This window comes from Oryx dammah, unplaced genomic scaffold (genome assembly GCF_014754425.2).
Source record: "Oryx dammah isolate SB20612 unplaced genomic scaffold, SCBI_Odam_1.1 HiC_scaffold_18, whole genome shotgun sequence".
Classification (NCBI taxonomy): domain Eukaryota; kingdom Metazoa; phylum Chordata; class Mammalia; order Artiodactyla; family Bovidae; genus Oryx; species Oryx dammah.
In genome coordinates, this window is record NW_024070202.1 from 65765387 (window position 1) to 65791790 (window position 26404).

Genomic DNA, 26404 nt, shown 5'->3' on the forward strand with positions numbered 1-26404 from the left:
CAAAGGCACCATCCCAGCTGAAATTACATTTTCCATTTTTCGTCTGATCCTCCAAACAGAAACATCTGTGGCCCAGCCCCAGCCCCCAGTTATGAGTTCTTTCCTCTTTTCTCTGGCCTGTTGACAACTGTTTCATTTTCTCTCCCCCATTCTACTGAGGCTGGAAGCTTGAGAGAAGTTACTGTGTGTGCCTTGTTTGGAAATGACCATAAATCAGGATTTTTTTTTTTTTTTTTTTTGCTGAGATGGTTAGAGAACAGAGGCGGGAGGAGGATAGGGGACAGACACAAGCAAAGGTAACAGGAGCTTCTCTCAGGCCGAGGCATGCGTTACACAAGAGAGTGGAGATGGTACGGGACCTCGAGTGGGTTCCAATTAGGATGCTCTTCTCCAAAGTCTGGCAGTCTGGTCTTGTGCAATGTCACCATGGCAACAAAGCCAGGTGGCGGGAAGTCACCCTGCCCGTTCAGTGACCTTCCACTGGGCTGGGACAGCATGGGCCTAAGCTCCACGCTCTGCACTGCTCTTGACTCGGGGTGTGGCCTGGGGCCAGACCCCAACCCTAGAGAATCCTGTCCGTAGAAGGAAGGGCCATGTCAGATGTTGCCCAAGGGCCTTTCTGTGGATCCAAGCAGGCTGCCAGATGGCCAGGCATGTGGCGTGCCTCGTGCGGGTTAGTGTGAGTGTCAGAGGCTCTTACGGGGCCACAAGAGCTGAGTCTGAGGGTGGGCAGTGCGTCTCTTCCTGGATTCCACAGAGTTGATTCTGAACTTGACTTCTATCAAGTTGTGAACTCTGAGAGCAAGACGCAAGTCTCATCCAGCTGTTTCTTGCATAGAGTCAAGTCCAGAAGTTTCATGAGGTTGGAGTGATGATGGAGAAATCCCACCTGCCCTCAAGTTGGTCTATGCTGCCGTGAGAGCTCGCTGTCTTTCAGCAGGTGCTCGGACTCTAACTGGCCTTGGAAAGGACCTGAGCTTGGGCCATACCTGCTTCCTGTCAAGGCAGCGGCCCACCAAGAGGCTGGGCCCCAGCTCTAGCGGGTCTTGCTGACCTTGAAGGCCACTTTCCCAAGTTTCTCCCTTTGAGCTGTTTGAGAATCTGGGATGAAAACAAAATGCAAAGCCTTTGTAATCCAACCCCTTGGAACAGGATTCCAGGAGGCCGGGCCTGTTTCCCATTACAGTGGTATGTTATCTGATGGGTACACAGGGGGAAAAATCCTGCATTCCCTCTACTCACTCACCCACTCAGCTTTCCGGGAATGATGCTGGGAAAACTTGTGCCGTGTTAACTACCCAGAAGGACCCATCAGGGTAGAGCAAGTGATGGGAGATGCTGAACTGGTCTCAGCAAAGTCCACACAGAGGGTGCAGCACTCAGACCTGGGGGGGCAGGGGGCAGCCAGCGGAGCCAGGAAGGAAGTACCTCAGGGCCAGTGTGTCATAGCAGGCCAGACGCTGGAGGCTCAGCATCTCACTTGACGTCTGACCCTCACCAGGCAGCCAGGGAGGGGGAGGTGGACACCACCCCCACCAGCCACCAGAGCATCAGTTCTCAAAGGGCCGCCCTAGGACAGTGGCACCTACAGCCTCTGGGTACTTGAGAAATGCAGATTCTCAGGCCACATCCCAGACTGACTGAATCAGAAGCTCGGAGGTGAGGGTGGCGGGATGCAGGATTCGTGTTTAACCACGCCCCTCCAGGGGAGGCCCACTGAAGCCTGGGGACCACACTCTAGAGCAAACCTTCCCTGTGAGGGGACAAACACAGGCATGCTGGGCCACTGATCCCCTCAGCCATCAGGGAACTGTGTGGAGTCTGGGCCAACCAGGAGCCCAGGCCAGTTGTCCCAGACCCTGTGTGTTGCCCACATATGACGATTTCCTGTCTGTGACAAGCACTAAGGAGCTCTGCTGGAGGAGATGCCCGGACTCAGTCTGGCCCAGGCTGCTCCCGTGACAGTGGGCAGGGACAGACGAGGGTGGGGCAGGGACTCAGCCTGGACCGCCTGCCCCGGGCCAAGGGCTCAGGGCAGCCTCTCCAGATCATTTCACATGCTGTCATTTCACTGGTTCATTTCAGGGCTCGTGGCCCCACCCTGGAGCAGGGGTAGGTCCTAGGAGGAGAGATAGCTGACAGAAGAGGGAGAGGAGACTCAGGCCCACGTTCACACTTGGATGTCTCTGGACTGACCAGAGGCCCAAGTCATTCTCAAGCACTTGTCAATCAGGGCTGAGCCTACAAAGCCCAGTCCCTGGACCCCTGGGAGGCACCTGCTGAGCCGAGTTCTGCAGCAGAAGCATTCTGAGGAAAGAAGGAGTTACTCCAGAGAGGGCCAGTGGAGAGGCTTGGGCAGTGGGCCACCGGGGGTGCTGCAGAGACAGACTTTCCTGCAGAGGCCTTCAGAGAAAGGGCCCAGGGGTTTGGAGGTGGGCAGAGCCTGTGTCCAGGGCGCAGTCCAGAGCCCCGCTGGGCAGACCCTCCTGCAGGAAGGATGCCCGGCAGCCCCCACCCTGTCCTGCAGGAGGCGCCAAGGTCGGTGTCACCTCCTTCCCCTGCTGCTGCCCGTCTCTCATCACTCTGAATGAGTGGCCCTTTGTACATGAAAGGAAAGCGGGCTGCGTGTGCCTTTAATCCTCCCGACGAAAGAAACACTGGCACATGACCCCACAGGAATGCTCCACCCCGGCCCGGCGGGCAGGCAGGTGGATGGATAAGCAGATGGACGCATGAGTGGGGGACAAGGCAGATGTCCCCACACCTCCTCTATGTCCCTTCCTGTGTTTGGAGAGCCTACTTTCTCTCCTCGGCTCCATTCAAGGGCTCACTGGCCTGTGGGTGGCTGGGCAGCAGCCCTAGGCTCCCGGTGAGCCCCCTGGATCTCAGGCGGTCAGAGACACGGGGCCCCAGACATGGCCCACATCCTCCACCCCAACCTCCACCACTTCACAAACAGGAAAACAGAGGTTCCGCCCAAGGTCACTGGGAGTTGTGAGCAGCTGAGACAATAATAACCAGGGCTGTGCAAGGCGCTTGGTGATGTCCTTGGTACTCTTCATGACAGCCGTGTGAGCCAGCAACCCCACTTTACAGACGACAAAGTGAGGCACAGACAGAAGTCCGATGGCTCAATGACAGAAAGCGGCAAGGCCAGGATCCAAACTCTGGGACCCACGCTGGCAAGTTCTCCCGCTCCCCTGCAGGAACCCGGGTCTCCTCCCTCCTGGCCTGCCCCTCCCATGGCCCCCTGAGGCCTCTGAGTCGCCACCTAGAGGCTCTGCGAAGGGTCAGCCTGAGCGCTGGCAATGCCTCCCCACCGCAGAGTGCCGCCCCAGCTCTGGGCCTGGCCAGAGAACTGCTGAGTCAAAGGAGTTCCCTGGCCTGATCCTCAGGCTCCCGAGAGACTCAGGGTTGGGTGAGAGGACTGGAGGACCCCCACTGCCTTGGAGGCTCCAGGCTGCCTCCACTGGGTGTTCAGAGGGCTCCACCTGCACCAGCAGAAGGTCCGGGCCGCCCCTCCCCGACACAGAGGCGTCGCTGCTCCAGGAGGCCATGGCTGAGCACACCCTGGCCGGGCTGGGTCCTCCTCGCTTCTGATCCTATTCAAGCGCCCCACCACCCCACCCCCGACACCACCGGGTAACCTCATCTGTTCTTCCTCCTTTGGGCCTAACAGTACTCATCATACCTGGCAGCTGCTGCCTTGAATGAGGAGGGGTGTCAAGAGGCACCAACTCACCACCCCCACCGCCTGACACAGGGCATTTTAACAAGCTGTCTGAAGACACATCATCTCACAAATCACACGCTTCTCCCTGGGCTCCAGTGACCACAAAATGCCACATGTGAAACAGCCCCACGCATTGAGTCTTTCCAGTCTGTGGGGGTCCTCCGTTCCCCATCACACACACCCCTCCTAGGTGGGGACAATCCAGGAACCCCATTCTCCTTCCTACAGGCCACTCCCCACCACTGCCGCACCCCACCCCACACCCTTCCACCGCCACTCAGGCAAGGCTCCGAAGTCAGAGATGCGCCTGACTCACTTGGTTCTGATGCAGAGCTCAAGGGGAGGGACGAGGCCGTTGTCTCTGTCCTCAGGGACAGTCTGGGTGGTGTCTGGGGAGGAAGGGAGAGAGAGAGGCACACGGTCATCAGCCAGGCCCAGGCTCACCCGAGGTCAGCATCAACAACCCTACTCCTCGGACCTGACTCCTCGGGCAGCTACTGCTCTTCTCTCATTTGGACCCTCCCTGGTTCCTGCCCGTCAGCTCTGACCCAGATACCACAGAACCTACTCACTGGCTTCCCATCTCCAGTCTCTACCCCACCCATCTTCAGTTACCAGAATAGTTCTTTCCAAAAACATATCTCATCCCAACACTCCCCTTGCTCCAAAACCTTCCATGGCTCCCCTCTGCCTAGAGAATAAAAACCCAAACTTGCTGGCACGATGCTCTTTCCTATGTAACCTCCACCGCACCTTCCACCCTTTAAGCCCACCGTTTCTCAAGGCCCAGTGCTAGCCCCCTCCTGCAGGAGGCCCTGCTCTTACTCGCCCTCTGATCCCCCAGTCCCAACAGTCAAGTCTGTATTGTTCTCTGCCTGCCCTGAGTGGGCGTGCTAAGGCCGGCGTCCCCAACCAGTCTGAAGGCTCCCCGGTCACAAAGGATGGGTGGGGAGGTGGCGCACCGACGGTCAGCCGGATCTGCTCCTGCTGGTTGGCCAGGCCATCGTAGTAGTACAGGTCGAAGAGCCGCTCGGTCTTCCAATCTCGCAGCAGCTCGAGCTGCTGGCTGAAGAGGACGCTGAAGTGGCTCTCACTGCACACCACCCAGATCGGGAATCTCGGGGTCTTCAGAAAGCAGCCCACCTGGACAAGGGAGAGGGAGCAGATGGAGATACCTGATGCAACGTGCCACCCAGGGAAGCAGGTTGGCGCATCTGCTGTCCAACCCCAGGCCTGGGCTGACCTCAGCGAGGCCCTGTGGGGGATCCCGGCCTGTGTATGCTGCTCACTGACACAGGGCTGTCCCTGTCCACTGAGCCCATCACTCCCAGGGCCTTTGCCCTACAGACAGTCACAGGGAGATACCCCAGCCTGAAAGGCAGGCATCACCCTCCCCTCATCTCCAGCAGTAAGCTGGCATGTGGTGCTGCCCATCCTGCCACCAAAGGCCCCTGCCCCTACATGTGCAGCCCCTCTGCCCCCATCAATGACCTCCTAACCAGTTCTTCCTATACCCTCCCCTCCCCAGCCGCAGCCACACAGGGCCTCCCACCAGTCCTCAAACTAATCCAGCAGGGCAAGCCTCATGCCTGCGCCCTGTCCATGAGTACACCTCCCTTCTCCTTCAGGTCCCACATCATCCGGACGACCCAGTCAGAGAGCACGCATCATGTCCCCCTTCTGGCTCCCGGGGTGAGGATAGGAACTAGGTACCAAGTACCCACCCTCCTCTGCCACAGCGCATCCCTCTGCCCTACAACAGCGTGTCTGCCTGCCTCTTGCATGGACTATATACCCTTAGCAGCAGTTCAGGGAGTATCAGTTGACATAAGCAAATGTTTGATAACCGAAGGTCCTGGTGATTGAAATGGAACATGAGCTAAGAATTTAGCTTGAAGACAGGTGGAGCTGGAGCCAGGGGGAGAAGGGAAGGAGGGCCTCTGGGTGAGCATCAATGGGTGATGCCAGGACAAATGTCCAGAGGCCTTCAGGGAACAGCAGGCATCAGGGAAAAGCAGGGAAGGGGAGAGTAATGGTGGAAGTTCCTAAGGAGGAAGTCCTTTGGAAAGTCCCCAGCAGAGGACCTTCATGGTGGAGGAGTGCTGCGGGCAAGGCAGATGCCTGGGATCAACATCAGGGCCCTCCTGTTGTTAGATCTGCAAAGGGGAGAGGCAGGGCCCAGCCCCCCACCCCACTCAGATGCATGGCTGGCCTGCCCCTTGGTGGCCAGACTTCAAAACGCTCTCTCCCTGTCACCTGTGATTCCCAACCCTGGGCCCTGGCTGCTTCAGTTCTGTACATGCAGTGGGCCAGGCTTGATTCGGCCTAATCCCCACCAGCCCCGGGGAGATGTTTGCACACTCAGGTATTTACAGCCGCAGCCTGTGGATTAAGGAAAGAATGGGAATTATTTTTCCAGTGGGGAGATGGGCATACTTTCTCCGGGGCCCGTCCCAGAAGACTGGGCCTCCCATAGCCCACCTGGAGCTAGCATGTCTCGGCCAGAGAGACTGTGCTCTGGGGAAATGCTTGCTTGTGAACCTTCAACAGAGGGTAGCAGAGTGAACTTCACGAAGTCCTCACTTTCTCATTATCCAAGCACCCTGCCCACTCCCTACTTGGCCCTGACCCCAGCCCCCTGGGAACAGTAAAGTGTGACTACAGAGCTCCCTCCTTGGTAAGGGGGGCAGGGAATTCGTTGTCTTAAGGGACGTGGCTGGACGTGCCTAAAGCCCACTGCAAACTTGGCTTCCGTTCCAGTTAAAAGAGGCTTTTCTGGCGAGGGCATCACCTCGAACAGGGAGCCCTGCAGGCTGGGAAGCCAGTGCTCACTCACTGCAAGAAAAAGGGCCGTGCAGCCTGCCAGGAACCGGCGTCTGCAGAATCAGCCACCTTGAATTTTCCAGCAGAGGGACAAAAGGGCAGGCTGCCATCTAAGCAATGGTCAAAAGATTAAGGGCAAAAAAAGCTGCCCGGGGAATTTATAAATGAGTTTTCTCATTCAGGAGCCCCTTCCAATTGGGTGACTTTTTTCCAAAGACGAAATTCGCTTCCTGTGGATTCTAGGGTAGCTGACCAAAGGCCTGGGGCGAGGAAGGAGGGTGGGGGCACATTTCCCATCCCCCGGCACAGCCCCAGGCTTTCTCCTAGTGAGTGACTGTGCAGCACAATCATTAGGGATTACAGTTGACCCTTGAACAACGTGGGCTTGAGCCGTGTGGGTCCACTCATACACGGGTATTTTTCGATAGTAACTACTAGAGTATTACATGGCCGGTTGACTCTGGATGCAGAGGAATGGCGGATATGGAGGCCCTATGACGAATTATATGCACATTAACCCCTGAGTGGCTCAAGGGTCAACTTGTATTTTTAAATGGATTCTTGCATCTTTTGCACATCAGAGGTGTGTGAACGCCTCCAACCCATTCACGGACTGCCAGCTTTAAAGCCCTAGTCTAAAAGGACCAACATTTGACTTCAGGCAAAGTGACAGTCCGCCATCTCCAAGGATTGCATCCTTTCAACGTGACTTATACTTCAGTCCCAGGCATCATTGATGAAGGACCCCAGAACAGCCTGCCCTTGCGGGGTTACCCATGAATGAGGTGGAGATGGTAAACAAATAACCACACAGACACATTCGCACCACCTGTCACTGAAACTAAGACGCCATCAGAGTCACCATTAGTTGTGTGTCACTAAGAAAGAACGCAGGCTGGCAATTAAAGCCGGACACATCAACCGGCACTATATATCAAAATCTCCGAAGTGTTCATATACGGGGCAAGTTTGCATCTCAAAAGCAATGAAATGGGAAAACCAAGAGGAGACCTGTGAAGGAAAGAACTAAGATTCTTGTGATGGAGAATGACAAGGTGGGCAGGGGACCACAAGAGGAGACCTCTACTGAGATAAGAGTGATGAGGTTAGGAAAGGCTTCCTCTTAGAAGTGACAGTGAAGTCAAAACACAAAGGGTGGGAAAAGCAGGGACAGGATGTAGGGCCTTATGGATCAAGGGAAGGTCTGGACTATACAGTCTCTGTATTAGTTTGCTAGAGCTGCATAACAAAGTTCCATAGACTGAGCAGCTCAAACAACAGAAATTAATTTTCTCACAATTCCAAAGGCTGGTGGTCCCAGGTCAAGATGTCAGTGGGGTTGGTCTCTTCTGAGGCCCCTCTCCTTGGCATGAAGATGGATAGCTTCTCCCTGTGTCTTCAAGTGGTCTGCCCTCAGTGTGTGCCCGTGTCCCAACCTCTTCTTATAAGGACACCGGTCAGCTGGATTTGGGCCCAACCATCGGACTTCTTTCCCCTTGGCTACCTCTTTGATTGCCCTATCTCCAAGCATAGTCACATTCCAAGGTACTGCCAGCTAGGACTTCAACAAATTAATGCTGCATTGAAGATTGGGGAGAAGACACAATTCAGCCCATAACAGTTTCAGAGGACTGGGAATCCATGGAAGGCTGTTAAGCAATGGAATAATGTGATGGATCTACTCTTTTAAAGATCACACTGGCTTCAGAGAAGGAACCGATTGGAAGGAGGTAGGGACAGGAGCCAGAGGCCAGCTGGGCTGACACAGGTGTTCAGACCAGTGAGGCTGGTGGCTCGGACAGGGTTGAAAGAGGACTTGAGAAACAACTTAGGGTGGGCGTCCCGTGACCTCTTGATGGACTGGATGTGCTCTTGGTTCAAGTAACTGGGCAGATGGTACCGTTTGTGGAGCTGGACAAAGGGGAGGAGGGTGGCGCTTGTAGAGCTCTCCCTGCCAAGCTCAGTCTTTGTCCAGGTCCCTCCATGAAGGCAAGCAATGAACGTGACTCATAGGTCATGGAGAAGCCCTTAAGTGAAATTCCCTGTGCCGTGCTTTCCTCCCTGGCCGGTCAGTCCCCCATCACCATGGCCACCAGGAGCCAGGAGGAGCTGGTCTTCCCAGTGCAGCCTAGCCTTCACATTGAGCCTGGGGATGGAGGGAGTAAGGGGAAATCAGATGGGCAAGGCCAGTCCAGTTGGTCATGGAGAACAAATTAGGTTCCATAGGACACAGCCAGGCTGGAGTGGGAAGGGTAGGGGCTCGTTACTTATGGCAGGGGTGCATGTTTTGGCCCAGAGTTGCCTCTGCTTCTCCCAGGGCACAGGAGGAGTGTGGGTCACCTGACAGGACCTATCACCCCCCACAGACTCATGAGGGCCCAGAACTCTGGCTCCCAGCCAGAGGCTGCACCGAGAAGCCTGGGGCTGGGCTGTGAGTGAAGGCAGGCCTGGCTCTGCCATCTGCATGAAAGAAAGGCTTCAGCCTTATCGGAACAGCTTTGCTGTGGACATCATTTCTAGGTTGCTCCAAACACCAGAACTTCCCTATAACAGCATCTGGGCTGCCTGGTGGAAAAAGACCAGGCCAGGCTGAGTGGGGGCCCTGGCTCTGGGTCCAGGTCTGGGCCTGCATGCTAAACCTCCTTGGATTCCTTCTGTTTGATGTGGCTAATCATGAATTCTCTGGGGAACTCAGAACCAAAAGGATGGAGGGTGGAGTTACAGGAGATGAAAGCACTCTGGTCAACTGCCAGGCCTCAACCCTCTCCTTCAGACGCCTGGTCCTCAGAGAGCTCTGGGCAGAAGGAGAGAGGCCCAGGGTTCCTTCTTTAGCAAGGCTGCTGTCCCAAGGCAGAGGAGCAAACCACCTCTTGTTTCAGGGAGAGAGAGCACCCATCTCCAATCAAACAAACAGTGAAGGCTGGGGTGGGAGTTCCATATGGATTTGAGGATTCGGATCATTGTAGGATCTGAATTTTTGCCATCAGCATTTTACTCCAAGGAAAGGATGACGCCCAACTGATATTCCTCTCAATTACCCCTAACAGACCAAAGGAAAATAGTTTACATTTTGACCAACACCCCTCCACACAAAAGTGAGATCAGGGCTCCTAGTAAGCCTTGGGATTCTGTGAGCCTGGTCAAGATTACCTCTCAGCCCATGGAATTTCGGGTGAATGCCTGCAGAGCCCACACAGGGTCCAAGGCTCAGGGTGCCTGGTGCGTGTCATGGGCCACGTGGCTGCACTCCTGGGTGCCTTCCTCACATCAGCACATCTGACATTGAGTCACTCATTCTTTACTCCCCAAGTCTTTGGAACCCACGGGGTTGCTTCCTGTCTGTGGGGGTGGGAGGTCACCCTGAGAGGGGGTCTGGGGACGGGGCCACCCAAACAGTGGTGTTCAATGGAGACACCACACTTGAACATGTGATCACACAGGAAGGCCTTGATGAAACTGAACATCCCACATCCCCACATCCCATCCACCTAGCATGCTCTGAGCATCCCTTTGGCTTAGTCTCTGCATCCCTGGTTCTGGGAATGTAAGATCTACGAGGCCTCATCCTGACCCTCCAAGAACCTCTGCGGGGCTGGTCACTGAAGAAAGACCTCCTGCTACTCCCTCAGGACAACTCTTTCACGAAATCGACCACAGAACAATTCTTCCCTGAAGACATGAAGTCTGAGACTCCGAGAAGGCTTGGCAGCAGGCAGGGACAAGAACACAGGGCCCAGCGGTCCTCTGCCCATGCTGCCAGAGATGCTGTCACCCTACCCTCTGCCCAGCTTCACCTGGGGGCCACATCCTTTCTAAGACTCCAGCTGTAGTGAGAGGGGAGGTAGAGGGACCAAAACGCTTGCAAACAGACTGAGTGAGACCTATTGCGATTGAACTGTGTCCCCTCAAAAAAAGATCTGCTGAAGTTCTAGCCCCCTGTACCTCAGCATGTGGCTTTACTGGGAAACAGGACTGCTATAGGTTACTTAGCTAGGATGAGGTTAGTGGAGTAGGGTGGGCCCGCAGTCCACATGACTGTCTCCTTAGAAGGAGACGCTGAGGGAGGAGATGGCCGTGTGACACCTCTACCAGCCAAGGACCGCCAGGAATCGCTGGAAAACATCAGACACGATAAGGAACGAGAAAGGATTCTCCTTGTGGATTTTAGGAGGAGCGTGGCCCTGCCAACACCTTGATTTTGGACTTGTATTAGGAGAACTTATCCTCCAGAGCCATGAAACACCACATTCTGAGGTTTTGAGCCACCTAGCTTGTGATGCTTTGTTGAGACAGCTCTAGGAAGCTAACACAGGGCCCAAGACCTCAGGTTCTCATCACTGGAGAAGACCCCCTAGCCAACACAGACACACACGACAACTGCGGCCGTTCTGACGCACAATCACGCTACAAATCCCCTGAAGTCCCTGTCCGGGTGTCTGCTGGCTGTGGGTGTGAACCTTGGATGGCAGGGAAGCCGCACTTTTTCTGGAGCCTCTGTGACTGAGACTAGACCCCGCTCCCGGGACCTGGAGTCGAGCTCTCCTTCTCCTCCCTCCTTCCTGAGGGTCCCCAGGAGCTGGGCTCCTGGGTCTCCGGGGCCCCGAGCGCTCCGAGGGTACCTGGCACACGTTGTAGTGCTCAAAGAGGGACAGGAAGCCTATGTCGCTGCGTGTGGAGATGCCTTTGAGGAGCGTGATGTTCCCGTTCCCAGAATCCAGCTCCACCACGTCGTTGAAAACATTGGACACAGCCTTCCCGGTCAGGAGCAGATTGACAAGTTCCTGTTGATGAGAGAAAGGGGAAAGGCTTGTCAAGGTGAAGCAGGGAACAAGAGAAAAAGGGTGGAGAAGGAAGGAAGAAAGCAAGGAGAACAAGAGCCCGACATCAGAGGTGCAGTACCCAGCCCTCCCCCCAGCCCTCGGGGAAGCTGCCAGCTCTGCTCATCAAAGCGACTCGGGGAACTCATCCGTCTTTACCCCACAAGCAGTCACTGAGCATCAGCTGCACCCGGGACCCCGCTGGGGGGCGGGGGGGGGGGGCGGTGTTCCTGATGGAGGGAAAGAGTGGCTCCTGAGCTCGGGCGTCCGGGTCTAGAGCAGGGAGGATCAGGTACGGGCCTGCATGCCTGAAGAACAATGTAGGAAGTGACCAGAGCTGTAAAAAATGTGTGCATAGAGCACTCGTGGCCCACACGGACGCGGGACCGCATGACTGGGTCAGAGACGCTTTGTGGAGAAGCGACATTTGGGTGGGTCCTGAAGTGTTGGACTTTCTTTTCTTAATAAGCTTTTTTTTATTTTGAAATAATTTTAGAGAATCAAAAGAAATTGTAAAAATAGCACAGAGGGTTCCTGTGTACCCTTCGCTCAGCTTCCCCCACAGATAACATCTTGCGTAACCAGAGCATGTTCTCAACGTCAGGAAGCTGACAATGGAGAGACACCAGAAACTCAGATCCAGGCTGTACTAGGATTTCATCGGTGAGGGCAGGGTCTTCCAGGGACGGGGAGAGGAGAGGCCAGCTGAGGCAGGGAAGAGGGGGCAGGCAGGCCCCGGCCTGGGTCCTGCTCTGTCTCTCGCCCTGTCGGCAGCACGGCCTTGGGACTCAGCTGCTGCACACCGGACAGGCCAACGCGCCCGCCAGCCCCAGAACCACCAGGCTCGTGCAGCAGTGACTCTCCGACCATCGCCCTCAGTCAGTGCCTCCTGCGCCAGGGTGGCTGCAAGGGCCCTTCCCCGAGCAGAGCATCCAGGGCTCCAGCCTCCTGTTAGGAATGGGGAATCAGGCTCTCAGCTGGGAGAGGGTTTGCCCAGGCCACGCAGCCGCTCAGCGATAGAGCCAGACTCCCACCCTCACTCTCCAGCCCCCTTTCCGGCGCCCCTTCCCTCTCCCCCCACTCGTCACCCCTCAGGGGACCATCTGGCCAGCCAGAGATTCAAGACTAAGGGCAACCTTTAAGTGTCTGCTGTGCCACTAAGGAAGGTTGCATGAGCCCAGCCTTGGCGCTGGGGCAGGACCTTCTGTCTAACCTACCTCCTGCCAGGGCTGCTGCGTGTCTGAGGCCAGCCCGCAGGAATCTCCCCGGTGGTGCGTGGGAACAGCTGTAAGAGCCCTTGCCCATCATCAACTCTGGAGGGCAGAGTTCACAGAAGTGTTTTCCCCTGAATTGTGAGAGCGATGTGCAGGTTAATAAATCTCTCCGTCAACAGCGGTATCCCTGGCCCAGAGGTAGTAAAAGAGGCCCCTCTGATGGCCGCAGAGGGGCCATTATTGAAGGGAGATGCCGAGGGGGCCTCATTGTGTTCTTGCAGAGGAAGCGAGAAGGAATTTGGAGGAAATGTCTGCTCTGAGATACTGCACCTTGGGGGCACTGGCTGCCGAAGAAAGGCACAGCCTTCTCCAGACACATTCAAGTGTTCCCAAATGGTTTTCAAGGGGAAGAACAGGTCCTGACCCCCAGGTGAGGGGTATCCCAAAACTTTCCTCAGAGCAGAAAGTCTTCTCAAAATGAGAAGCAGTGACAGGCTGCTTCCTGACCCTAGTCTCAAAAATCACACAGTGGCAAAGCTTAGTGGTCACCTGGCTCCTCACAACTCAAAGTGTCATCCGTGGACCAGCAGCATCACCCCTCCTGGAAGCCTGTGAGAAATTCAAGACCTCAGATCCCAGTCCAGGCCCGCTGAATCTGAGCTGACTCTTCAGTAAGATTTTGCAGGATTCATGTGCACATCCAAGTTCAAAAAGCACTAACCTAGGGATTTCCCTGGTGGTCCAGTGGCTAAGAATCTACCTTCCAATGTAGGAAGCTTGGGTTCAATCCCTGGTTGGGGAACTAAGATCCCACATGCCACGGGGTACCTAAGCTTATACACCTTAACTAAAGAGCCTGTGCACCACAATTAAGATCTGATGCAGCCAAATAAATATATAAATACTTAAAAAAAAAGAAGAAGAAGAAGACTGATCTCGTCCCAGTGTTTCACTCTACAAATGAGGAGACCAAGGTTCAGCGAGAGGAAGAAAATTGTCCCAGCCCGCGCCACAAGTGAAACTGCCAACACGGCTCAGAATTCAGCTCAGGCTCTGTATGCTGCTTAAGTGACCTCCCCTGGGTGGCATTGCTCTCTGCCTTCGTGGGGAAGTTCCCACAGGGAGGACAGGCACCCAGAGTGGGCTGGACCACTCCCGGTGGTTGCTCAGCCTGAAACCTTTCTCTGGGGGCTGGGCAACAGCCAACCTCACATGTCCCTTGGGTGCCTGAGACAAACCACAGGCCCTGAACTAGCCCTTGCATGGTGCCCAGGTCTGTTTTCAGGACTGGCATGTGTGAGCCAGGACCCCCAGGACAGCTGGGTCCTTTGTGGGCCCAGCAGCCAGAGAAGCTCCACCTAACCCAGTCTGTGCTACACACGCTACCCCCAGAGGCACTGAGGGTCAGGCTTAACCATGGCCAGGCGGCCACTCAGGGAGGTCTTGCCTTGCAGAGAAAAGCTCAGGCAGAAGTCAGGTGTGGCATTTGGCTCCCAGTCCTGACACCTGATGACAGGATGTTAAACTTATTTTTATTTATTTTTTGGCCGCACCTTGCTCCATGTGGGATCTTAGTTCCTCAACCAGGGATTAGAAACTGTGACCCCTGCAATGGAAGCGTGGATTCTCAACCACTGGACTTCCAGGGAAGTGCTTGCCATGACAGGATCTTAAACAGATCCTTTTCCTTGCATCACCAGGAGACCAGGAGGACTGAAGACAAGCAGTTGTGCTAAGGGAGCCCTGCTCTCCACAAGGCCCCTGGAGGGCCCCTCTGTGAAGATGCAGAGGGGACGGTGGTCCTAAAGACAATATCTTGTACAAATGCAGGGGGCCAGGGCTGTCATCGCCACAGCTGGACTTGGGCCCCTCATCCATGCCGGGGCTCTGGGCTGGGCAGTGCTTGGGTCTGTCTCTTTGGCACCTCCTGCAGCTCCAGGCACACATATTGGGCACAGCAAAGCCCAGAACCAGAAGCTAACCCGAGTTCCCTTTCTAGGTCTCTGTGATGAGGAAGCCCAGCAGAATCTGAAAGCTCCTCAGGGAGAGCTAGCAGGAGCAAAGCCAGAAAGGAAGAGGAAAGGAAAGACATGCTAGGCTTCCCTACACCCTACCACCCTACCCACTGACCTGTGTGCAGTATCCATGTGCTCCAATCAGGTGGCTGGTGGGGACGTCGAAGTCCTGGCGAACACTGGAGAGCAAGAAGAAAGGGCTGTTAGCACGTCTCTGCCTGACTCGGGCTGCCAGGCAAACCTCAAGGGTGGCCGGGGCTCCCCTGGGTTCCAGGCTGAGGCCCAGGACTCCAGCTTTGTCAGGAACCCGAGTTTCTGAGCTCTGTGCCTACCCTGGGGCCGGAGCCTGGGACTCAACTCTGCTCTGGGCAACGGCCTCCACTCTGGCTTTATCGGGCCCTTTGTGGACAACCAGCGGCTGGTGATAGAAGCATGCCACGGCAGAAAGGGCCCTGGGTCCGGAATCCATGCCCTGCATTCACACTCAATCATTTACTGATGGTGGGGGCTGGACATCCCCAGCCCTGTCCTCAGTGTACAAGTCAGTTAAATAGGAGGAATGGCCTTGAACGCCTCCTTGAGTCCAAAAACAATAGCTACCGCCACCTGGGCACAAACACTGTATCAGGCGGAGTATAATCAATGTTTCCTAAATCTTGAAAGAAAACCAAGGCTCCAAGAACTGACTTGCCCAGGACACTCAGCTCATGGGTGATGGGGCTGGAGGGCGATCTAGCTGCCAGTCTCAGTGGCTTGTGTTCCCCTCGCCCCACGTCACCCCTGTGGCTCCACCTTCAGAATGGGTGCCCCCCCAAAGGCACAAGGGGAAAAGCAACTTTGCCAAAAGAAACCCATCAGACTGAAAGAAAGAGGTTTCTAGGACTGTATGCTATTGGGGGCCAGAGCAATGCAGAGTGTCCTGTCAGCACTGGCCCTGTCACATGTGAGGTCAGTACTAGGAGGCAAGCCCCTCGCCCCTAAATCTCAAAACCATCGCACTGTATGGAAAGCTCACCATGAAGACAGTACTCCTTTTACCCCAAAGCAAATCCCTCAGGACACAAAGCATTGTTGCTGAACAGAGCTGTGGGATGGGTAGTAAGAAAGGAGCCCCCCTCCACAGACTGCACTTATAGAGGACAGCATTTCAAACCTCCAGCCACGGGGGGAAATGGCAATTACTATATTTTATAGACATGGAAGGGCTTCCCAGGTGGCGCTAGTGGTAAAGAATCCACCTGCCGATGTAGGAGACGTGAGAGAGGTAGGTTTGATCCTTGGGTCAGGAAGATCCCCTGGAGTAGGAAATGCCAACCTGCTCTAGTATTCTTGCCTGGAAAATTCCATGGACAGAGGAGCCTGGTGGGCTACAGTCCATGGGGCTGTAAAGAGTCAGATCTGACTGAGCTTTTATAGATGTGGAAAGAAGCTCAGAGGTTAACACTGGGGGCAGGGGTGTTATGTGAGGCCAGGGAGCTGGCTCCCCTATAGCTGCCCACCCAGCACGGGCCATGGCCTGGCCTGGCCTGCCCCCTACATCCCCACCCCAAAGAGAGTGCCGAGAGGTGGCCCAGAGGTAGGAAGAGCCAAGTAATCATGACATTTGTTTTTCCTTACAGTGGAAGAGAAGAAAAATCTGGCCTCAGTTTCATGCTTTAAATCTAAAACCTGTCATAAGTCCATAAACCTAAAACATACACCCTGGTTCCACCGTAGAAACCCCAGCTCCACAACTCCACAAGAGGAAGCCTTTCTTGTGGTTTTTACTAACTGTAGTCAAACAGGGATGGTCCGTGGTCCACACGGCCCTGGGTTAGCACTGCAGAGCCCAGCAGAAAACCACTGAGGTGGGAGTCCTTCGGAAGGGCCCTGAAGGTTGGCCCACCAGACATGGCCCAGCAGGCCTGGGAAGGAGTCAGCTAGGGGTACAGGGGGACAAATGGCCGAGGGTGGCGTGCAGCTGGTGCTGGCTCGGGCAGAAGAATTGATGGAAATACTCCTCGTGGCATACACAGGCATCTTTTGAAGGGAAGAAAATAACCTCAGAGGGGCCCTGGGCAGACTGATAAGCATCGCTGGCCCCGAGCCGCCCCGAAGCTTTCAGAAGCAGTCTGATCTTCATAATCTCAGTCTCATGTTCACCCAGAAGGGCTGAGCGCCTGCGTCAGCTGAGAGCAGAGGGACGGGCAGAGAGGACAATGGGAGGAAATGGTAATTGCATCCTTAGGTGCAAACATGATGGGAAATTCAGAAGTAGACTTAGATATTAAAAGGGAGGAACATCTGTATTTCATATCAGGGTGTTTGGGAGACGCCAAGGAGCAGCTTATGGCTTAAAAGATTTACAACTTTGGCAAATCTAGATGCCCAGACCTCCCTCCAGGGGAAATCCCTGGAGAGCTGAATGTGAGGAGTCTCGGAGCAAAGAAACAGCAGCTTCTGCTCTGCCCAGAGATGAGGCAATTCACATGGGAGGGCCAGCACCATGCCTGAGTTCTAGCCCTCATTCACTGTGGGGCCACAGACCTCCCCTCTCTGGGTCTCAGTCTCCCCTTTTGTAATACGAGGGGCTTTGTGCAAGGCCAGGCAGTGTCCCAGGAGTAGGGGCTGAATCAGTTGGTGGGGGGCGGTTGCTGCAGGGCTCTAGGGTCCCTACCTTCTGAGCTTCTGATCTTCAAGTTGCAATGGGCCCTCCCCTAGGACTGACTAGCATTCCAGTCTAATGAGCAGGTTATTACTTCCATGGTCCTTCTGGGGGCTAGACAACACTGGACCCAGGGGAGTTCTGCAGAGCCCGAGGACCCGGGAACCAGACTGGGTGACAGGAGCCAGGAGGAGTCAGGGCCTGATGAAGTCTGTCCCCTGAGACTGTCTTGTACTGGGGACCCCCTCAAGGAACAGGCGCTTGCCTGGATTTTAGATTTCAGGAAGCACAGAGTGGTGGGAGCCTGAGCGGACCTCCCCAAGGCATGAAAACTTACGAGGAGGGGCTTGGCCCTAACTGCCCTGCCACCAACCTCCTCAGCATTCTGGAAGCCAAGGGCCAGAACCTGGATCAATGGTCTGGGGTGATGGCCCAACCCTGGGGGTGTCCAGTCCACCTGCTGACAGAGGAGGGGGCTCTGCTCAGGGTGCCAGCAAAGACAGTTTCTCTCAGCTCTGCCTATGTCGGGAGGTCCTGAGACACTGCTCTGTACCAAGAAACAGAACAAAGAGGGCGTCAGGGCTGGCAGATTCCCCAGGGCCCAGCATTGTGCAGATGGGAGAATGAATGGCCAGAGAAAGGATGCAGCTGGCCCAGAGGTAGTGACAGGTGCCAGCTCACTCTCAGCCTGAAGCTGCTCTGAGAGCTTCACTGGCTCTATCCAACCCTCCCTCCAACACAGGGCTCGGGGGGACAAAGGTTCTGCCTCTGAGCAGCTTCCAGGGCACAAGCCTCAGACCTGCAGAGTCTGCGGTCTCCGACACTTTCAGGAACACCTGAAAGTCCTCCCTAAAGCCTTGGAGGCTAGCAGGCAAGAACCACCATCTCTGTGATGATGGGGAAACTGAGACCCAGAAAGGAGAAGAGACTTGGGGTCATACAGAGTCAGCAGGCCAGGACTGTGTCCCTGACCGGACACCAACATCACACAGTGCAGCCTGAAACACATGATCATAGTCAGCCCGGTCGGCCAGCTCCAGGCAGGTACGGGAGCCCTGCAACCCCACTGCTGGTTGCCACACTCCCTAACTGAGACATAGCTTGTCCCTTCACTCTAAAGCCTACCCAACACGCGAGTGAACATGTGAATCTGGGCATTTTGTGCAGAAGTTTCTGAATAAGAAGGATACGCCCAAGTGGCTGAGAAATAGGGTTCTGGCCTACAGCCAAAATCCACCTAAAATCAGTGTCCATGAGAGGCGGGGTCAGTGGGGTACTGGCCTGGCTGGGTGACCTCGGGCAAGTCACTGCCTCGCTCTCAGCCTGTGTCTTCATTTATAAAACCAGAGGCCTGGAGCAGAAAGGTCTCCAGGGACCTTCCAGGATGTGAACAAGTGTGTCTGATCCACAACTCTGATATTTAAAACATCATGCCTAAAAATAGTTGGTAATTAACCAACTATTTTTAGCAGGACCTCACCAGCCACCTTCCCTCCACCTGACCTCTGGGGTGCCAGGCCCAGGGCACCCCGAGACCCCACTGGGCCAGCTCCTGCCTGTCCCTCCCAGGAGACCCTCCCCCAGATAATGCACCTCCCACTGTACTCCCAGCCACCTGCAGTGGCCTCCAGAAACCACCACCTATTGTGGGGACTTCTATTGACTCTTGAGGGCAACATCAACAGTGAAAGGACAGCTGTGGAACAACTAAGAGAACCTGGGCTCTCAGCTCAGGGACACTGGGATTACTTCCCTCTTTGAGCCTCAGTTTCCCCACCTGCAAAATGGGTATGAAGACACCTTTTTCTATTACAGAATTGCTGTGAGAACTGGATGAGATGAACTATATAAAGCACTTGACATTTGGGAAATGTCACTTCCTGTTTCCTATGATAACAGCCATAACAACAACAACAAAAAAAATAACAATGACTGAGCGGCTGCGATTCCTGGAACTTCGACTATTCGTATCATGGCCAAGAACCCAGAATAGATGGAAGCTCCACTCCCAGCGACTGAACTGTGGCCATGGATATCTAAAAAGGATCTGGATGTGGTGGATACTGACTGTTTTCTCAGGAAGGTCGGCAGGGGATTGACAATGAGTCAGAACATCTGGGTGCCAGCTCCCCTCTGCCACCTGCGCTGTGACCTTTGGTAAATTGTTTTCTACCTCTGAGCCTTGAGCATGGCATCCCCTGACAGGGATAACAATAACCACCTCAAAGTGTTGTTGCGATAAGGGATGAGCCCATAAAAAAGACTTGCAAACCCCAGACAGCTCCCCAGATGGGAGGGAACAGGTGCTATTTCCATTCTGCCGGCAGGGGCCCTAAAGAGGAATGGGCTAGACAGGGACCCAGGAACAGAGCAAGGTATGGGGATGGAGAGGGAGGGACGGACCTAAATGAAGCAAGAGAAAACAGAGATGGCCAAGCCCTTCCCCCCATCCCTTTTCCCCTCACTGCTCCTGGTCCTCCCCCCACATGTCCATACCTTCCTTCCAACCACACCTGGAGGAACCATTCCCTGAAGACCTCTCAGCAGGCCTTCGCCTGCTTTATCCTTGCTGCCTGCCACAACCCTTCCAATGAAGCCCTCAAGCTCTGCTAAATATCATCTCCTCCATAAAGAGACACCTCCCATGACCCAGGAGAGAGATGCACCATCTCTCTGTGGATACCCCCTTCCGAAGAGTGCTCCCCCATACCCACTGCTTTCTGGGTGCCAGCCTTGCTCCTCCAAGCAGCAAGGACTTGGAGGGTCAGGGTGACACTGTCCATCCAGTCCTGCAGCACCCAGAACTGGGCCCTAACCCTGCAGGTGCAGAGCGGATGGACCCGAAATGATGTGAGCTTGCCCACACCCATCTTATGGAACAGCCTCTGGAAGTGGGGTCCCAGGCCGTGGTCAGAGGCAGGCGGAAACAAGCTTCCCACCCAAGCAGCTGAAGCTAGACTGGAACAGGAGATTCCTTCCAAAGGTGAATGGTCTATTCTTCCTCCTGAGGCCAGTCCTCTCTACCCAGGCATCTGAGCGAGCCCTTCGTGAAACAAGCAGGTGTAGCCCTAGGGTCAATGGGTAGGGCTGCTGGGTCACCAGGCATCAAGAGACCCTCCCAGCTCTGCCACCCTCAGCCACGCCCTGCTGGCACTCACTGGCCATGACTTGCCATCTCAGCATCTAGGAGCAGACCATGCTGGCTGAAATGAAGTGGAAAGTGAAGCCAGAAAACAAACATCAGTTTGTTTAGGACTCCCTGGTGTCCTATTTCCCATTCTCCTTCTAAGCAGAGGGACATGGCCAAGCAGAGGCTGTCATTCCTCCCCCAGCCCAGGAAGGGCCATGTAGGCACAGGATATGCGGGCGATGGTGTCAGCTGTGTGCCAACCTGCCCTGAATTCTAAGAGCCTTGGTCCCCACATCTGCAAAATGGGATAATGACCCCAGGCCGATGGGCCTGCCCCTTGGGCTACCATCAGCCTGCAAAGCCTAGGGTAGGCTTTTTTGGCCAGCCTCAGTTGAGTGGGAGGCACGCCTGCTTCTGTCTGCCTCCAAACACTGCCTGAGACCCAGCTTCGGGAAGCTGTTCCAGGGGCTGGGTGTAGGCAGGCTCACATCATTCGGGGCCCATCTGCTGTGCACCTGCAGGGGCCCAGGGCCCCTCTCTCTCCCCTCCACCTCCAGCCGAGGCTGCACCCTCAGATCCTGGCTTCCTCGGGGTGAGGGAGCGGACAAGAGAGCTACAGGACACAACTCTGGTCACTGCACAGGAGCTGGGAGACAGGGCAGCTGGGCACTCCCAGAAAGGGAACCCAGGAGGAAGCAAGGTCAGTCGAAGGAAGGGGGTCTGGGGAGAGTGTCTGCTATTTCCAGTGACAAAGTATAGGCAAGCCCTTTGGGTCTGCCTTCCACATACCACCCTGGCCTCTTCAGACACGACTGCTGAAAGCACTCACTACCCCTCCTCCTTTGCTGTCGTTCAGTCGTGAAGTCTTGGCCGACTCTCTGTGACCCCATGGACTACAGCATGCCAGACTTCGCTGTCCTTCACCATCTCCCGGAGCTTGCTCAAACTCATGTCCACTGAGTTGGTGATGCCATCTAACCATCTCATCCTCGGCCGCCCTCTTTTCCTTTTGCCTTCAAATACGGCCTCCACTGAAATTCAAATCCAGGTTAAAGGTGACCTGTTCATTGAGAAAGTTCCTATCCTCCAGTCTCCCACCTATAGTCAAAAGAACTTGCCATGTTGGGAAGGAGGACCATTAACCATTTTGCTTGGTCTCCGTGTCCCACCTGGAAGAGACAAGGGAGAGAGGCGAGGCTCCATTCAGGGTGGAGTCAGGGCACATGGTCTGGGTGGTTCTGTGTGCACCTCCCTTCCTGGGCTCGGGTTTAGGGAGTATGACAGGAGGGTGGAGGAGAACGCTGATGAGAATCCTGTCTATCCCTTCCCACCAGGACAGCACATCTGGGGCCACCAAGATCCTATGATTCTCAGCAGAACAGCCCTCTGCTCAAATCCCTATGTCACCAGCCACCAGCCAGCCCAGCCCCCCTCAGCCAGACCGGAAGCTTTGCCGCTGCTTCTCTCCTTCTCTGAGGGTGTCCTGCCGGGCCCAGATCTAACCCACCCCCAAGTTCAAGCCCCCTCCAGCTCCTGGATATGTCCCACACCTCAAGGTCCTCACCATACAGCCCATCCCTTGCCCATCCCTTCCCCAGCCAGTGTGGTGGGTCCCTGGGCGGGGGAGGAGGGGTTGACCACCTTCGGAGGCAGCTCCCTGAGTTCACATGCACCACAATAGGTGCAGCCCAGGCCTGCCCACTATGAGGTATCAGAAGTGGGGACACGACACAGCTCCCGGTAGGCTGAGGAGTGCCAGTGAAAAGGCTCCCTGGAGCCCACCATGCAGGAGGCTCCCCTGGGAACACGGCCGAGACACGCAGAGGAAGAGTGAAGAGACAGGGAGGACACCCAGTCCCAAAGACACTGTTTGGGTTTCTAGATCCAGTCACTCCCAAAGCCCTGCGCTTGACATGAATCAGTTAATAGTGTTTTCTGCTTATGGTAAGAAGTGCCTTTCTGTTACTTGCCTTTGCCTAACCAGCACTCATGGCTGGCCTTCAGTTCCAGGCTGTTTCACTGTGTTGCTGTTTTCACTGTGTTGGAGACGGTTACAAAGAACACAGAGCCACATGGCGTGGGGGCTGCTCCACACCCTCAGTGCCTGGCTTGTGCTGCCCAAAAATTACTTCAGCAAATGACAAAGTACTGCCTCTTCTGGACTTTCAAGACTGCCCTTGGGCATCCAAAGTTGCCACTGTAATGAATGCCAAAGGTCTACTGAATGAAAAGGTTTTCTTCACAAGCCGTCTCCCCCCACCCTCTGGGCCTAAGTCACCCAAGGGGCGTCGCCCGAGCCCCCCCTGTGCCGAGGGGCTGGCACACCCCTGCGCTGCGCTCTGTAGGCCTGGCACGGAGCTGACCTTGACCCCACAACCCTGAGCATCTTTGGGGTTTCTGAGAATGTGCTGGGGAAAGTTCTGGGCCAGGCGGTTTGTAAAACAGGGGGGCTAGGCAAACATGAAAGCTTGCATGAGATTTACTGTAAGCAACTCGAGATCTTAGGAAAGAAAATAGATGGCTTGAAATCAAGCAGAAAAATAATAAAGCCTTCTCAAGGCTTTGCACTCAGCCTGGAGTAAACAAAACTCAAAGGCCAGCTTTGCTGCGGTTCTTTCAGCCTCTGAGGGCGAAGGGGGCAGGCTGCACCCTACTGCATCTGTCTGTCCATGGTACCCTCACCCTGGCTCCACCCAGCGCTGGGGACATCCCACAGACACGAGGAACTGACTCTGGGGTGACAGCCCCCCGTGGGACTCAGACATGCGTCTCAGAGCCTTGCTAGAAGGAGGGTCGGCCGTGCTCTCGGTCACACTCACACTTCCGCACACACACAGTCAAGTTACCCTTCCCAGTCTCAGATACAATCACCAAAACCCACATCATCTCACACCCGGGCCTGCACACTGACTCATCTCTCATCCACACTCATCCCACCACACACACACACACAGACTCACACTATGTTTGCGAAGAACTTGGTGTGTTTCCCAGCCATCCCTGGTCCGCTTCTCCTGGCTGAACAGCATATGATTTGAGAGACTTACGCTCTCTTTTGGGTTACCCACTTTATGCCCCAGATCACCCTGAAATGGTATCAAAGGATTCAGCAAAGCTAAATCTGAACCCCAGAGCAGGGAGGACCTTGGGTTTGCCTGGTCCTGTGGTTTTTAAGCAGTGTTTGCAGAACTGGGATTTCTGCAAAGAGGAGTCTCCAGGCAGCAAGAAGGACCCATCCCCCATTTGCAGGACATCCCCATGGCCTGATCCACACCACGAGGCACCCAGCCAAGACTGAGGGCAAGACAGGACAGCACAGGACAAGAGAGGCTCTGAGCACAGCTAGGATGGGACGGGACTAATCACGGCCGCCATCCAAGACCTTCCACCCCTAGAGACCTGCCAGGCACACGACAGGCACTTCTTCATTTAACCCTGTGAGGTAGGAATTATCAGCCCCATTTTACAGAGTTAAGAAACTCGGGCTCAAAGCTGTATGGAGGCAGGCATGGAACCAAGTCTGTTTTACTCCCAAGTTCAAGTCCTTAAACAACAAACCCAAAGAGTCCTATCTGGGACCCGGCTGCCCGAGGTGAGCTGTGTAACTCTCGGGCAAATCACTCGACTCACCTCTCAGATCCTCATTTTCTCATCTGAAAGAGATGCTGACAGAGGTGGCAAGAGTGCCACCTAACAGGATTGCTACGGGGATTAAACGTAAAATGTGTAAAATGTTACAGCCAAGGACCCGGTAGGTAGGAAGCTTCCTACATGCTGGCTGCTGTCCTTACTTCTGATGAGAATGCTCTCTATGTTGTCTACTTAGGAGAAGGAAAAGGGGAGCCACAGGAGTAAGACAAACCCCGCCAACATGCTGCCGGGGCCAATGCTTGAGCGGGTCTCTGTGAGGTCCTCCTGGCAGGCAGGGGCCAGGATAGCTGTAGTTGCCCAGAAAGGTTTCAGAACCACAGGCCTGCAGTTCACACGGAAGGTCCTCAGGGGCCCTGAGCAGGAGAGACCATCTTTACATACTCTCTCTGGGGCCAAGAGGACCCACAGTGCTGTGTGTGTCTGCATGTGTACCTGTGTGTCTGAGTATGTGCATGTCTCTTTCTCTGTCTGTGCATGGTGGAGGCGGAGAGGCCTGGCAGCCCCTTCCCACGGGCATGAGGTTGTGCTGGTCCAGCGGGGCAGCCTACCCCAAAACAGATGCCCCACAGGTACCACGGCTGAGGCAGGCACCTAGGGGTCTGACTTGGTTGGATGGGGCGGGCAGGTGGCAGAAGCCACCCCGTTGGTGGAGCTCTGGAGAACATGAAGCAGAGTCTGGATGGGGGGCCCTGAAGGCCCCTCAGATGGACATGGCTGCCTGAGCAGCTCCCTAAGGAGCATGCGTGTGAACAGGGGCCCAGCTTCCAGGCTGGCAAGTGGCACCAACAGCAGAGACACTCTAAGCACAGAGACCTCGACCCCCAGAGTCAGGGGGCCCCCATGCAGAGGGAGAAACGGGCCCAGAGGACTGCAGAAAGGCCTGGTCCTCCAGTCAGGAAGCTCAGGATTGTCCCACACACACCGGTCAGCCCAGGGATTAGCAAACCCAGGCCTGGGGAGAAGGCAGCGCTGCAGCTTACGGTCTCCGTGCACGTGAGCTCAGCCAGGAATGAATCATATCATTATGGCAGGATTAGAAGAAAAAAATGCCATTAGAAAGTGCACACACACGCATTTAATAAGGTCAGTAGCAGTGAGCAGCAGGCCGGCCCGCAGCACGAGGATAAAGAGCTCTGGCCTCCCTCTCCTCCCACCAGCACCCAAGGCCTGGGGGAATGTGGACAAGATCTACCCAGGCCCAGGATCCAGGAGCAAGCATCTCCTTCTGCCGGGCCCCCCGCCAGCCTGGGCACCCCATAGCTACTCTTTCCACCTCCCCTACTCAGAGCTGTTTTCAGATCTTCCCCAATACCATACACACCCTGCTCCCCCATCAAGTGAAAATTTATCCCCCTTGCTCTCCACGTCCTCTGGGGTCTGCGCTCTGCTTGAAAGTAGATGGGGTAATCGATTCTACTTTACAAACCTATTAATGTGCTATTAATCTGTTACCCTCCCTGGTGACACAATGCTCAGGTGACAACTATGGAAAAGAGGCCTAGAAAGCACCCAGGGAATGAGGGTGATGGCAGAGCTCCAGCTCTCAGGCAGCCTGGGAGCCTGAGTTTGACAGGGATGCCCAGAGTACAAGTCGGGGATCCAACCTCCCTGCTCCCCCAGCCTCTAAGGCCCCGGTGCACCCCCCGACTCAGCCCTCAGAGTTGGCTCTAGACACGAACCTGGAAGCCTTTGGGACTGCCTTGGCCTACAGCATGTCCACAGGGCCCGTGGTCATCTCCCAGCTCCCAGCCTCAACTGTCCAGCCCTGCACACATCCAGGGGAGTCCACGTGCACCCTCAAGCACTCGCCCACTGCAGTGCTGCTAGGACCCCAGGGGTGCTATGAGCTCTTGAGGGGGTGTGGGGGGTCTTTTGGATCCAAGTCCCCTGCACTCCCCAGTACATGTGGGGAGATGGAGGAGAAGGTAGTGCTGCCCACGTGTACAGAGGATGAAACTGTTCTCTCCACTAGCCTACTGACCCCCCAGTGCACTGCCACCAGGCTCACTGAGCACCCACTGTGTGCCAAGCTCTTCAGTGACCAGAGAGATATGCCCAGCTCCAGGAACTAAGTGGGGAAGATACTCACAGCTCTGTAGATCTGGACAGGATGGCCGACAGTGTGAGCAGGACACATCCGTAAGGGCCTGCTTCAAACTGGAAAGAGGAGAAAGCAGTGAGAACCCATCATGTGTCTGCACCTCCCTCCTCTGGGTTCCTTGGGGACCACACCCTGGGTTTTGAGCTTCGAGCTGGTTATTGTTGCTTCGAGCTGGGTCCCAGAGGTTGCCAGATGAGGCCACAGCAGACTCCATGCAGGTCTCCCTAACCAGATTCCCAAAGGGATGAGGAACACACAAGCCTGAGTGACAACGGA

General features: G+C 55.3%; 1 protein-coding gene across 2 annotated transcripts in view; it reads right to left on the reverse strand.

The window, feature by feature from the left end:
* MINDY4 (MINDY lysine 48 deubiquitinase 4) overlaps nt 1-26404 on the reverse strand; it is a 119582-nt gene that overhangs the window by 9025 nt on the left and 84153 nt on the right. The window contains exons 13-17 of one of the 2 annotated variants that reach the window (XM_040259689.1): nt 26117-26184; nt 14718-14781; nt 11176-11337; nt 4696-4876; nt 4050-4122 (exon numbers count right to left, since the gene is read on the reverse strand). In XM_040259689.1, the coding sequence (XP_040115623.1) occupies nt 4050-4122; nt 4696-4876; nt 11176-11337; nt 14718-14781; nt 26117-26184 (548 nt within the window). Of the gene's footprint in view, nt 1-4045; nt 4123-4695; nt 4877-11175; nt 11338-14717; nt 14782-26116; nt 26185-26404 lie in introns of those variants that run through there. The other variant, XM_040259690.1, reaches the window with a different exon arrangement.